The 14,801-nt window shown below is 41.4% G+C and overlaps 3 protein-coding genes across 3 annotated transcripts; 1 reads left to right on the top strand and 2 right to left on the bottom strand.

The window, feature by feature from the left end:
* The first annotated feature begins 58 nt into the window (after positions 1 to 58).
* Positions 59 to 2,684, top strand: LOC128297270 (carboxypeptidase N subunit 2-like). The gene is made up of 2 exons (XM_053032886.1): positions 59 to 376; positions 472 to 2,684. The coding sequence occupies exons 1-2, from the start codon at positions 357 to 359 to the stop codon at positions 2,186 to 2,188; spliced, it is 1,737 nt and encodes a 578-aa protein (XP_052888846.1). The 5' UTR covers positions 59 to 356; the 3' UTR covers positions 2,189 to 2,684.
* On the bottom strand, positions 2,580 to 4,301 carry LOC128297273 (V-type proton ATPase subunit S1). The gene is made up of 2 exons (XM_053032888.1): positions 4,111 to 4,301; positions 2,580 to 4,032 (listed from the first exon to the last, which is right to left on the bottom strand). Exons 1-2 carry the CDS (start codon positions 4,212 to 4,214, stop codon positions 2,967 to 2,969), a joined length of 1,170 nt encoding a protein of 389 aa, XP_052888848.1. The 5' UTR covers positions 4,215 to 4,301; the 3' UTR covers positions 2,580 to 2,966.
* A 1,882-nt stretch (positions 4,302 to 6,183) lies between these two features.
* On the bottom strand, positions 6,184 to 6,710 carry LOC128309718 (E-selectin-like). The gene is made up of 2 exons (XM_053046181.1): positions 6,650 to 6,710; positions 6,184 to 6,563 (listed from the first exon to the last, which is right to left on the bottom strand). Exons 1-2 carry the CDS (start codon positions 6,708 to 6,710, stop codon positions 6,184 to 6,186), a joined length of 441 nt encoding a protein of 146 aa, XP_052902141.1.
* Positions 6,711 to 14,801: the final 8,091 nt, after the last annotated feature.

Here is a 14,801-nt window from a genome sequence, read left to right as displayed (position 1 = left end):
ATAAACAATATCAAAATACCGAACCGTTTGTGAAATATTCGCGATAGACACAGGATGCTTCGAGCATCACAAACACGACGCTAGAGCGGTACCAGCGAACGGGCTAAAGCCGATCCGGGGAACGAAAACGATTTCTTATCAGAAAGCGCAAACCAGTGAAACGAAGACAGAATTGACAATCGATGCTACCATGTACGTTCAGCTGAGAAATCGTTTACGTCCTGGTGATAACGACCGCACTCAAACCAAATGCCCCCCTTTTTGTTGACGCGATTCAATGTCGATCCGTGTCCGGAGATCTTCGTCAGTCAATCGCGAACAGTAATCCGGTAAGGTTCATAAGGGCTGCTTAAAAGATGAAGTACAGCTACGCAGGGTAAGTGTCAATACTAGCCGTCGCACAAATACAACGCACTTACTGTGCTTGAACGTGATCTTGTCTTTTCTCTGTTTTACTTTCCTCTGCATCAGCATACTCGTGGGCATAGCCCTGAATGCGCTCGTTTCATACGAGACGGCGGATGCAGTGCTCTGCATATGCCATCCAAGCAGCTGCGTTTTAATCAACGCGAACAATTCCGTAATGAGCACGCCCGAGAAGTACTGCATCGCGAACATCGCGAACATCAAAGATATGCTGATGTTGCGCTACAACGAAACTACGCTTCCGGTCGATATTCTCGGATCGTACACCAATCTGAGCACGATCGAGATATTTCATGGATCGCTTCAACACATCAAACCGGGAGCATTTGAGAAACTGCCGACGCTGATCAAGCTGGACATCCGTGGCAACGATATCAGAGCGCTCGAGGACTACACCTTCCGCGGAATGGACGCGCTAGAGATACTTGATCTGAATTCGAACAACTTGTCAAGCATCGCACCGAACGCCTTTGATGGTCTGAAGAGTCTAGTTCGTGTGGTACTGTCGGGCAATCATATTACTCAGCTACCAGCGAAGTTGTTTAGCTCTTCACCGATGTTGCGATCGATCGCGCTGAACAACAACTTACTCACAGAGCTACCGGTCGGGATCTTCGACAACATAGAGCAACTCATCCGGCTAGATCTATCGCACAATCGGTTGAAATCGTTTTACTTCCCTGACCTAAAGGTGCTGCTGCTGTTTCTACGTAACAACACACTGACGAGCCTATTTATCGGTGACCATGCGAAGTTTGTGCAGGCGAATCAGAACCGAATTGAAGCGATAATGGGCACCGGTCTCAATATTACCGATCTGGTGCTCACCGATAATGCCATCACGGATGTACGGCCAATTACGCGCATGATCAACCTGTCCAAGCTTAGCCTCAGCAATAACCCTCTGCGACCGGACAGTGTTTTTGCCTCTTTGGAAAAACTGCAAGAACTGCTGCTTAGCAACACAAGCATCCAAATAGGCGAAAACACGTTCGCCAATCTCCGATCGATGACGCTGCTAGATCTGTCCTTCAACAATCTGACGGAGCTCGATTTCCGAATGTTCTCCGCCATGAACGAGCTTGAGTCCCTGATTGTGGCGTACAACCGCATAGAGGTGATCAACTTTATCGAACTGCGTGAATACTTGCCCGAACTGCGCGTGCTGGAAATTTGCGGTAATGGCTGGAATTCGACCTACCTGCATCGCATATTGTACCAAATGCATCGCTACAAGCTGCAGGCAGACATGCAAGGACTCGCGCACTCCTTCATCTTCTCGTCCCTTTTCGTCGAATTGTGTTCTACGAATTCGGAAACATCCACCAAAGCGTCGCCGGAGTATAGTGACTACTCCTCGGAAAACGTTAGTGATATACTCGATCAGGAGATTGCGGAATTCTATCATACCACATCTCAGAGCCCCGTTACAACGGTGAAGAAGACGGAGAAACCTACCCAAATATCTACGACGATCAAAACAACAACCGTAGCTCGGGAGAATTCCGTTGCTGAACCAACGGTTGCCGTTAGAATGAACACTGTTAGCAGTATGCCATCCGCGGCTGAAGTTACTCCCGCCGATCAGCAACCGGTGGTGGGATCATCGCCACTGTACATCACATTCCAGGTGTTAGTGTATACCTTCTCCGTGTTCGGTGTAGTTTGCCTGGCAGTGCTCGGGTACTATGTGCGCCAACGACGGTTCGATGTACGTCGACTAACTCCCGTCGAAACTACCGATTCTGTGCGACTAATGTAAAACCGTGTGCTTGGTGGTTTGTCGTTGCGTTGTCATGCGATTGTTCTGAGTGGCATATTTAGCCTCCATTTTCTGTTTTGTTTTGATATGTCTGCACCACTACGCGATAAGCTTCCGACAAATTAATGCGGCTCCATTCGCATAGAACACGGGCAATTCGTTACGGATCATAAGAGATGAATGCGAGATTTCCATTTTTGTTTCTTCCTATCACCGCAACGGTTCATGTGAAAGCTTGTTTCCTGATGAATGTATGCTTGATTCCTTATTAATTAATGATCTATCTTTCTGGCGCAATTCGGTACTCCATTCCAAAGAACCTGGGAAACTACTACGGGCGTAAATTTTCATCGGTACATTTTTAATGGTTGTTAACATATCAATAAAGCTACAGTGTATGGTGATTTCCTTGATAAAAGTGCGTTCTTTAATTGTAAATCAAGAATTTTTCAAACGTAGTAGAAATGGATTTAAAGGATTGTTTTTTTGAGAATGGTTAAGCTCTTTACAAATGAAATCAAGATCGTAGAGAATTATCTCGGTTGATAAATTTTGGAACAAAATATCCTTTCAGCTTGGTTAATGTAATAATTTTTCGGTAAGTTACTCAATGAAACAGGTAAGTTATAGTGCTCTATTCGGAATGGCTTTTGTATTTCATTTCTGTATCATTCCAAGTGCAAACGTTGCAAGGCAAGGCACAGAAGTAGGCCATCGCCCAACGGATGTACTACTACGGAAGCTGCGTACCAATGAACGACCAATTACGCTGGGTGCTCTATTCAGCGGCATTCACCGTAATTGTTTTTCCCTTCGGATCATCGAAACGATCCATCGTACGGATATCCATCATCCAGGTGATACCATACGAGCCAATTATGATGAAAATAAGGATGAGGAACAGCCCGGACAGGATGCCACCGCTGGTAAAACCAACGCAGTACCATGCGTCACCGAACCGGTTGGTTGGCACGGGTTCACCCTCCGCATTCGGCCAGAATGGTTGCAGCTGGACTTCCTGGAAGACAATTTTCTTCTGCAAATCAAGCGAATAATATTCCCACTGATTGCAGCTGTACGAGAAATGTTGGTTAACGTGGACCCGGTGGCGCAGGTAATATTCCTGATTCTCGAACCACACGCCCGTGATTTCCCACGAGCCTTGGGTCAGCAGGAAGAACAGATCCACCTGTGCACCTGCACCGGTCAGACGAATTTGCACTACATCGGTGGTGGTGTTTTCAACCTTAGCAGCTTGAACCAGCTTAGCGGACGTCAGTTCTTCAGCATCGGCTTGACCGAACTTGAACTCTTCGTACACCATCAGGAATCCATCGGCCGTCAATATCTCCTTTGTTGGTGCTGGTTCTGGTTCGGTTTGGCGAGTCTTACGCACCAAGCTGGAGTAGCTGAACGATGGTGTTTTAGCGGTATAGATGGCCACAATGTTCGGGTGGGCGTTGTGTAGACGCGTGTACAGTGCATCGATGACGGCATCATGTGACGCAAAATCACCACCTGACAGATTTACCACCACAATTCCACCCGCCTGTGGTACGATGCGTTCGCTGAGCGATCCATCGGAGAGCAGCTGTACACTTTGGGCGTTTGAACCCTCCAGCACACTGAGTGGTTCCTCCACACTCGGAAGATACGACTTACGTTCCAATTTCTGCAAATTCTTGAAGCAAGTCTGCGTCTTTAGCTTGCACTGGCTGAGATCTTCCGCCGAAAGCCGTTCTTCCGCAAACACGACCGTGAAAGTTTGTTCATCTATTTGAGCTTCCACCAATGCTGCGAATTCCGAGCTTGAATAGCGGTTGAGGGCCGGAACATACGTTACACTGGAATCGAGAAGTAGAATCAAATTGAACCATGAAATCCGACTAAACTTGTTGACCCAACCTTGCCAAAATACTTACGATGGTTTGCCCCATACGAAAACTGGAACATTGGAAGAAGCACGAGCACAGCCGAAAACGGCAAATGCTAGAAGCACTGCCACAGAAACCCCTAACTTGGCCATCTTATCCGATCCAAGCGACGGCTGTTTTGGAAGGTGGACACTGCCAGGAATGATCAAGAAATGAAATCGTCTTTCCTCGCTGCTGCTATCACCTGACTGTTTACGAAAACTGATCTCGTGACACATATCAATGTTAAGGTGCGTCCAGACGGTATTCAGCATAAAAATCAGAATTTCTTGCAGCTTGTTGAAAAAAGAAAGTTATAATATTTTGCATGTCACTTAAAATCTAAAATATGATTTGGACATATACTATGTTATTTAAAATATAACTATATCAATTTTTATTCAGAATATTTAACATAAATAATATCTCTCATATGATTCCGTGTACTCGCAGCTTCATTTTGTAACTCGTAGCTGTCAAATACAGGCAGTTCCCGAAATACGCGGTTCTTCTTATACGCGGATTCGAAGATACGCGGATTTTGAAAATTTGACAGTTGAGCTAGTTTATAGCACAAAATTTAAGCAAAAAGGTTGAAAACTGGTCGAAAATACTTTTTTTGTCATATCAAACATTTCTTTCTAACTTATTTTTATGAATTCTTTCTAAAAATCGCCTGATTCGTTGATTAAATGAAGTGTAGAGAAGGAAGTCGACTCTGTGACTTTGAAGTATAAACGAATTTACACCGGGAAATTCGAGTTACGTGGATATTTCCCGGGTTATAGCGGTCCGCTATAATAGCGTATCGCGGGGTCTGCCTGTAATCAATTTCGAACTACTGCTGTCAAATGGAAGGCGTCAAATTAATATTGAAATATTTCAATGAATTGTTTCATACGAAATTAAGAATTTCAGTTAAACAAATGGTATAATTTTTACTAGTAAAAGGGTAAAAGATTGGTCCGTTACGAGCCAAATGGGTTTGAAGATACCCTTGGCACAATTATAGGCGCCGTAGCGTAGTCATGAAGGGTGACAAAATAAAAATGAAAGAGTTTTTTTTTCTTCCCCTTGCTATGGTAGTTTTAAACGGTGGTTTAAGGGAAATTCAGTGAAAGATAAGATGAAAATGAATAAGTGTGTTATATTGTTAAACAAGGGTTTTTTTTAGGATTGGTGATTAAACCAAAAACACTTGTTTTTAATTTGAATTCATGTATTATTTCAAAAAGAAACCTTATACGCTGAGTGTAGTGGTTGAGAGATATTCGTGAATAAAATCCCCTCCGACTACAAAAAAAAATTTACCCAAAACCCTCTTATCACGGTTACTTATACTTACGATCCAAATTAACAGGCCAATACACGTTAACCAGGCAAGGCAAATGCAAGATTGTAACGCCATAGACAACTGAATAAACATCAACAGCTGAATCTTCGTGCTGCTTATTCTATCATCTGCGCAAACCTTGCAGAAAACATAGTGGTAACGTTTCTAACTTTGAAACGAACGCCCATCAATATCAACCAGCGAGGGATGATTGTACATTACCATAACAAAATTTTTTAACGATCTGTTAGCGAGAATACGAAATTTAAATAATTTCGTATTGGTTTGCCCGTGGCTTAAATAGAGTCGAACTTAATTGTACCAACCCATTATGAAGATTTACACAGTAACGTTCATTAAATTCGTAACAAAGTGGTGTGTGCGTGCGTGCGTGCGTGTGTGTGTATATATATATATATATATATATATATATATATATATATATATATATATATATATATATATATATATATATATATATATATATATATATATATATATATATATATATATATATATATATATATATATATATATATATATATATATATATATATATATATACATATAACATACACTATATAAACACTCTATATTATTCAAGACTTATGTTTCTTATGTCTGTTATATTTGTTTCATCTTATTCTCTGTGGCACTATTAACTCGGAGGAGTTGGGCCCACCATACATGACCATTTACATTTATCAAATGATGGTACCACGTTGTTTAATAATTTCCCATTATGGTTATTATTGACGTACGAAAGCACAAATATACCCTGCAGCTTGTTTATAGTCACATTTGATATCATTCCATTTCGATGTACTTCCGCCAGCTCCTATAACTATACAATTTTCAGCTCCTTTAGGTAAATTGTTAGGTTCGCCGGCAGCAAAATTAAGGTACGTTGCTTTTTTGTTTATACCGATCCATGCGAATTGATCATTGGCACCAATGGCCCCAATGAACCATTCTACGGCAAAGTTTCCAACGGCACGGACGGCATCTTCAGCACGCGCTTGCTCTGCGGCTGACTCGATAGAAGCCAAATGTCCGCCATAGCTGTTACATAGTTGCCATGCTTGGTAGAAGTCGACTTTCCCTTTGTATGCGACATATTCTTTGTACCCTGTTCAGAATAAAGTTTCATCAAATATAAAGGTTAAATAGTATCAATTACAGCCGGTAAACCGCACACTATTTACGCATGCTAACCGTGTGCTTCCACCACAAACAACGCCAAACACAGTGCTAAACACAAACTTTTGAACGTCATGGTTTTCACTGTAGTTTCAGGAGGATCTTACTAACACGAACTGCTGTAAATCTTTACTGTTTGGGTAGCTTTTATACTCCCCTTCCTAAGTTGATTCAGGTGTCCCAGTCTGTACAGTCTACCTATAAAAACGTGGTGCCACTTCGTAATTTGCGTATTTGGTGTATCGTAATTTGCGTGTAGAGTTTAACTGTATCTCCTCAGAATGAAGGCAGATTTGAACGTTGTTATTATTGTTGGGCTTGTGGGCATGGCTCTACCTACCATAAATGCTCTTCAGTACACTGTCCATAACACCAAGTTGACATTCATCTTAGCGTGGCAGCAGTGTATAGATAACGGAGGAACTCTAGCCTCGATCGAGACGACTCGTCAAAACGATATGGTGTTGGATAAGATAAAAAAATCTGGTGTAAATGAGAACTGCTGGCTCTCCGGTTCAGACCAGGGATTGCAAGGATCGTGGATCTGGCTATCGAGAAGCACTAGGGTCGGTTGGCCCAATGGATTTATCAACTACGCTGATGGAGAACCAAGCAATGGCGCTGGTGAGAATTGTATGACGATGGACAACGCTGGCAGATGGAATGATGAGCCATGTACTAATACACACTGTTATGTATGTGAATATTACTCCGTATAGTTGAGTGAGTGGAGGACTTGTGCTTGTATTCGTATGATTTCAATTACGAGACACAAAATAAACAATATCGAACCTTTTACATGGGTTAATTAATTAGGGTATATGAGAACGATTGATCTACCAGTTTCAATTAGAAAAGATTATTGAAGATTTGATGGATAATATGAAGCTTTTGCTTATAATCACAAGGCAGTGCATTAAGTTGTTTTCCATTGTTATCTCTGTTCTGACTCTAAGAGCGATTCTGAGACCACCTACTATTTTCCTACTAGAATTTTCCCATTCTCGCAACAGTTGGAAATTGTCGAACTCCATCGAATTCGGGGGTCCTGTTGAACTTGAGGTAGCCTAGAGATGAAAGATAGCTTATTCCCACACAGCGAGCACGAAACATCATACAATGATGAGTGAAGTTCGACGAGTGTGCTAGCTAAGTTAAACAAGAAATGTACTTTGGTGTCTGAAATGTTTGAGGGAGAGACCTTTAACGAACCTCTTTGTTGTCCCGTCGTAGCGTCTTACAATCTGACATAATACTCTGCTGTGATAAACATTTTTACAACCCTTAATTCTTCGGGACCCTTCCAGACGAATCCTTGGAAGACATTTGGGTCCTTGGGAGAAAAGACGAAAAAATAAACCTACAGGAAAGAATATAAATTAGGAAAAAGTATTGAATAAAAGAACAATACCAAGTTCAATCGATAAGTATCACTTTCCCGAAATGTTGCCTTATCTGAGGTGGATTGTACTGTGGTTCTGAAAGCATATTTACGTCCAAGAAAGCATTCATCGTAACGGACGTACAACGGACGTTGTACCGCCAAATTTGATGCAACATTATCAGCCTGTTAACCCCGATTGATCTGATTCCATTTCGTTCAAAGCGCTTTCAGCGCTATAGCTCGGGGGGCTTTGCCTTGCTTTGTTAAGAAATCGTTAAACATCGCACTGTAACTTGAGCTATGCTTTGACCATTCATAATCATTTAGATGCAGATTGGCTGTTCGCTACAGATTTCATAAAGATAATCACGTTTTTAAGCAGTACTTCACCGACGCGAAGGAAGAAACAAATCAGCAAACCAAAACAACAACAACAAAACTCTCGATATCTCCCCAATTATTTCCGAAAGAAAGCGAAACATCGCCCCGAATGTCTCACGGCATGCGACAGTCTTGATTGTAATTCATTGACTGTCGAGAGGTTACTTGCAAAAGGACGTATATTAATAATCCTAATGGGCTTTTAAGCAACACAACGATGGCGTTTACCTTATTAACAATTCGTTCGAGGTTTGCTCGATAGAAGGTTATAATAGATGCGGTTGAACACCAGATGCGATTTTAACTTACATAACGACTGCTGACTTTGAAGGTAAACGGCTGGCTGCTGAAAGCTCCGGAAAGGTGGACGAAATGTGATGCTCTGTGATATTGTAGTCTGCGGAAAGATGTAGCAATGATTTGTGAACCGTATTTAAATTATATCATACATCAGTGAAGTTGAAAAATTGTTCCCTACTATATTTCAATTACCATGACGCGCGAAACAACCAACAAATCGCATTTGTTTAATAATGGCACAAAGTGAATTAAAGACAGTTTAGAGCAGAGACAATATACCGTAAGTGAACCGACGAGAACCTGAAGAAGACATGAAAACATTGCGGCAAAGAGCGAATCTTTTCGTGTGCAAGTTAATAAGGTGCCCATTTGTTTCATGTAAAATAGGGAAATAAAACCAATCACCACCAACTTGAGAGAAACATTTTATAACAGATTAAGCTTTGAACGCAACGCTTTAAGCTTTGAAAGTAGCAGCCTACTTGGTAACATTGACGAAGTGACTCTTAGTTTTGTCTTAACTTATGAACGGTGGCCAATTAATCTGTATATTGAATAAATGGCTCATGGTACCACATTTGCTTAGTGCATTGTTTTTTTTTTTGTTTTTTTTCGGCCTAGCCGTATCGACTTATTTTACCTCGGAGCCGGATACTCCGTCCTTGCTACGGGGGATTGGCAGCGGCGGATCAAACGGTAGGCGGAGTAGGCGGTCGCCTAGGGCCTCGCCGTGTTGGGGGCCCCAAAAAATTTGTGCCGATTGTGCGATTTTTGAAAATTTTACAACAAAGTTAATTTATAGCAAAACAATTAATTTACAAGGTAAAAAAATTATCAAAAATATCTTCCTTGGTTATATAAAACATTTGTTACTATGTGATAAATTAAATGCAGAGAGGAAAATCGACTTAATGACTTTAAAGTATAAACGAAATTGTACCAGGACCAGGACACTAATTTTCCCGTTGGTCGAGAAAAATTTCTTCGAAAACTACCTGTTTCCGAATGTATAATACCAGGAAAGCATCCACGGAAGAGATAGCACCTTGTACAGCAATTTTGCTCGAAAACCGCCGAAAGGTATGCAATGTTTAAACACTAACTTTCCCGTTTTTCGTGAAAAATTTCTTCGAAAACTACCAGTTTCCGAATTTAAAGTACCAGGAGAGCATGCACAAAAGAGGTAGCTCCTGGTACTGCGCCGTAAGGTATGCAATGTTTATACACTAACCTCGCAACCAACTTGCAATGCAATGCGCCGTAAGGTATGCAATGTTTATACACTAACCTTGCAACCAACTTGCAATGCAAGTTTGGTGCATGCAAGAAACTTGCAGCAAGATGGCGCGCAAGATGGCGCCCAACTTCGTACTTGCATGCAACAAACTTGCATGCAAGCTTGCATGCAAACTTGCATGCAAGTTCTTGCAAGCAAATTCTTGCATGCAAACTTGCATGCAAGTTTGCATGCAAGTTTGCATGCAAGTTTGCATGCAAGAACTTGCATGTAAGAACTTGCATGCAAGAACTTGCATACAAGAAATTGCATGCAAACTTGCATGCAAGTTCTTGCATGCAAACTTCCATACAAGTTCTTGCATGCAAACTTGCATACAAACTTGCATGCAAACTTGCATGCAAGTTTGCATGCAAGAATTTGCTGGCAAGAACTTGCATGCAAGTTTGCATGCAAGCTTGCATGCAAGTTTGTTGCATGCAAGTACGAAGTTGGGCGCCATCTTGCGCGCCATCTTGCTGCAAGTTTCTTGCATGCACCAAACTTGCATTGCAAGTTGGTTGCAAGGTTAGTGTATAAACATTGCATACCTTACGGCGCATTGCGTTGCAAGTTGGTTGCAAAGTTAGTGTATAAACATTGCATACCTTACGGCGCAGTACCAGGAGCTACCTCTTCTGTGCATGCTCTCCTGGTACTTTAAATTCGGAAACTGGTAGTTTTCGAAGAAATTTTTCACGAAAAACGGGAAAGTTAGTGTTTAAACATTGCATACCTTTCGGCGGTTTTCGAGCAAAATTGCTGTACAAGGTGCTATCTCTTCCGTGGATGCTTTCCTGGTATCGGCAATCTGAAAATAGCTGGTTTGTATGGAATTTCGTACCAGCCGACCGGAAGTTTGAGCGAGATGAAGGATGCTTTCCGTTTCATCCATCTTCCTTACACTAGCGATCGCTCTCACGGGTTTGATAGTATGCAATAGCAATAGTGATAGGCAAATTTATTCCACACTGCAGGTGTCACCTCTTGAAAAGCATGCATTCCTGATTTCGCAAATCTGAAAACAATTGTGTTGTTCATCGCCTAAATCTTCAACATGAGCGAAACAGGTTTCTTAGAAATTTATCTGATTGTTTTCGTAAAGTAAACCGATTGAAAACTGTACCTTAGGCGAAAAATCGTAGCAGGCGCTGGACTAATCAGGAATCGTAAATGTACGTAAATCGTAGAAGATGTGATCCAAGTAGTGGCGTTATGGTTCTCCTTAGCGCATACAAACGTTTATATATAGACTAGCTTACTAGGCCCGTTTACAGGGCTATGCAACAGAACTCTGAGATGTACGCAAGGGAGCTTTCTTTCCGAGATTTTGCTGGTGTTGTTAAATCATGTTTGAAGTACATCTCCCTAACACCGATAATGCCGTAGCAAAATTATGGGCCCCCCTTTAAAAATTCCGCCCTGGGCCTCCAAAAGGATTGATCCTCCACTGGGGATTGGTCCGGATGGGATTTTGGTCCCGTCCGTTTATGTGAAGACCGACTCCGCTACCATCATGCCACAATGAATCATTAATTCAATAGATAGATTTAAATTTCTTAGGTTGAAGGTTTTCCCCAAAAATATACCTTTGGTATTCATAATGCACACTCACCTTTCCTTAACCGTACCCTTAGCTGGCCTACATACACATGCGCTTTTTTATATGCTTTCTTGCGTGAGAGCAGTATCAGTGGAAACCATCTGAGATGGTACCGAGATTCGAGCACTTAGTTCCGTGCACGAGACCGTACCCAATCCTTAAAGCAGCTTATTGCATGCCATTCGGGTGGAAATGAAAGTTTAAATAAGCCAATCGGATGCAGCCGCACCGAAGGATGACAGTTTTGGGTGCTTTCGTCTCTTCTTCCTGTGTCCGTTTGTTGTTGTTTTGTGTTGCTTCATTTCCAATGCCACTTGTTCTCGATAACCTAGTTGTGGGAGTTTTATTCCATTCTTGGCTTTTCAATTGAATTTTACAGTTCATCCTTTGTTTGCCTGCGCAACGGAATGTTTCGCTTTCGCATGCACTTTTGACTATTGCACTCGGGTACATACCTGTGGATGCACCACCACGGGGAGGAAATAAAAGAAATCATTTGAAAGTTTTTCTTCTGTCGCCATTCGCTGTTGCGTATAGAGCCATACGAAGCATTTGATACCGATTTAGGTACCGAAGCATTTGATACCGATTTAGGTACCGAAGCATTTGGTTGTTTTCTAATTAATTTACAATTTGATATTGAAGTAACAATAAGAATCTAATCTAACTTGGACCACTGACGGAATTAGTGCCATGCTACTTATCGAATTTATGCTAAATTCATAAATCTTTTCATGTCCATTATGCTTTTCATATGTGTCTTGACTGATTCCTGTTCCGATTCCTACCAAAAATAAAACCATAACAACAGCAGGAAGAACACCTATGAATGCGCTTGTGCCGCAAACCGCAAAGGAAGGCTAGTTGCTGTTCGAAATTCGCTACTCAACGATAAACCCGTTAGTGCGATCTATGTCATGGTGCACCAATGCCAAACCGACGGTAACACGGCCAGTCTGTGCGACTGATGAGCATAATAATAAATCTAATATACCGCTTGTTAGCTGTGACGGTTCAATTTAGTTATCTTATCAGCGTTCAATTATTGGCGATGATATGTCAGTGAAAAACGGAACCACAAAGCGTTTGGATAGTGTTTCCGTTCGCTACGCTGCACATCTACACATTAGTGGTACGCACCTTCCTGGTAGGAAGATGCGCTTGGCGCAAGAACTAGGAGACATGCAGATATCTATCAGTTTACGGTTAGATAGCTCATTTAATCGAATTACCGCGTCCTACTTCCGGCGTGACAGAGTGTTGCTTATCTTGTGCATTCCATCGCTGATGCCGGGCGGGATACGGTGCACGGCAAGTTTGCAAACTTCTTATGGTGAATTCTGATTGAACATTTCATTAGAAGGGTTTGATTGGTTGGCAGAGCTTTATTATATGGTTTATTAAATAATTTAGCAGCTTTATATACCTTCAAGTTTGGTTTGCCCAGCAAAATGTGGGATAATACTCAGATAATGTTAGTAGTGACTGATCTGCTTTGAGTTTTTTAAAGCCAAGTTAACTTTGTTCAGGTAAATGCCTTTTAGAATCATGAGGTTGAAGATAATGTAAGCATGCCATTTTTAGACGAAACATAATAAATACTACATAAGACGTTAGTACATACGGAGTATAAAAACTAGGTGATTGAATTTATGCTCACGTAGAAAGAGGACATGGCACCCAGCAATTACTTACCCCCGGTTACCCGAATGGAGGATACCGACTGCAGCAGTAAACTTGATCATTATCTTTTATGTAGTATTTTTTTAAATAGCTATTCCGTATGGCTTAGAATGGCACTAGAAATTCTTAGAACTAGAAAAGAGTTCTCCAACTCCAACTTTGAGAACTCCGTAGTTGTAACTTTAAGCTTAACTTCATTTCTGGAAAACTAAAGTTCTTTATTCTACGTGGTACATGCTGCTTCAGACGTGGTTTATCGAAAGCTTTGTATCGGAAAAACCCTTTGAACACTACTTAATATCCAGTAATCGGAGAAACATGTGGAAAGGGAAATAATTTAAAAAATAGTTACGATATAATTTCCTTTTTTATATCATGCATCTTTACAGACCATCAACGATGCTAAATCCATTGCAAACAACACATTGCACGGATGCTTAATGCTATCGTGCTCGCCCCTTAACACCACTGTTTGCTAAGAAGCTTACGATGGGCTATTGAATTTCCATCATACATGCTTGCGCTGATGGTGATCTTCGAACTCGGTTCGATCACGGGACAGACTGTAAAATTGTGTGAAAAGTGTGGAAAATTAGAAACCGCAAGCCACCATTCTAGCCCATAATCCCTTTTTGCACCGGACGTCCTGATTGGGACAAATTTATTCATCCGCCTTTTCCATGAAGCCATCCTCGGAGCGTCACTGTTTTACCGTGGCCTGTCCTGCTCCCATTTGGGATGGGGTTTTATAGGGATAGTAATAGTAATAATACGGTGGCCACAAGCTGATGCATAAATTCATCATTTTGTCACACGCTAAGGAAGAATCGCAGCACGGGATTACATGGTCGGACGGTGGTGCTGGGCCAAATTGTGGCGAAGTTTACTTCATATCAACCCCGATTGTCCGTGGCAAAGGTCTCGGTCGACCACGTTGTCTTACCGATAGTTTACTGGGTGGGATGAAGGATGGGCGAAATATTCTTGAATGCCTTGCAGCCAAAGCAAGGCAAAGCGGTACCGGAACATTGTGTACGCTTCGATCGTGGCCATTAATAGACAAACAGTATTTTGGGAAAGGTTTACCATGAGCTCAGTGTTTTAATCTCAAACGTGTCCATGTGTTGTACGGTATCATTAATAATAATTAGTACTTACGACTTTCAGCAACCCTTTTATCCTACATTGGGTCGTTATCGAGTATTTGTGGAGAATAAAACACAACTTTTAGATTAAACTTTGTAAAGCAAATAAGTATTTAGAATAAAAAATAAAGTTGTAACAACCAACAAACCAAACGAAATAATAAACGAAAATAAAATGTGAATGTGAAATTGTTGTCGCCATTGGTGTACCCATTTGCACGATGTAATTAACCAAAGCTCTTGCAAACGATAGCTTAATGGCATCAAATATAGCTACAGACCTGACTTTTTTAAGCGGCATCGATAGCATCTTCATAATAAAGTGGTTTTCCGATAGTGATAATGGTTTAAAATATTACCCTTTCCTTCCTTTACAATTCGTGTTTACATTTTTG

This window comes from Anopheles moucheti, chromosome 2 (genome assembly GCF_943734755.1).
Source record: "Anopheles moucheti chromosome 2, idAnoMoucSN_F20_07, whole genome shotgun sequence".
NCBI classification, from domain to species: domain Eukaryota; kingdom Metazoa; phylum Arthropoda; class Insecta; order Diptera; family Culicidae; genus Anopheles; species Anopheles moucheti.
The sequence above is the reverse complement of the archived record's forward strand: the minus strand, read 5'-3'. Positions and strand labels throughout refer to the sequence as shown.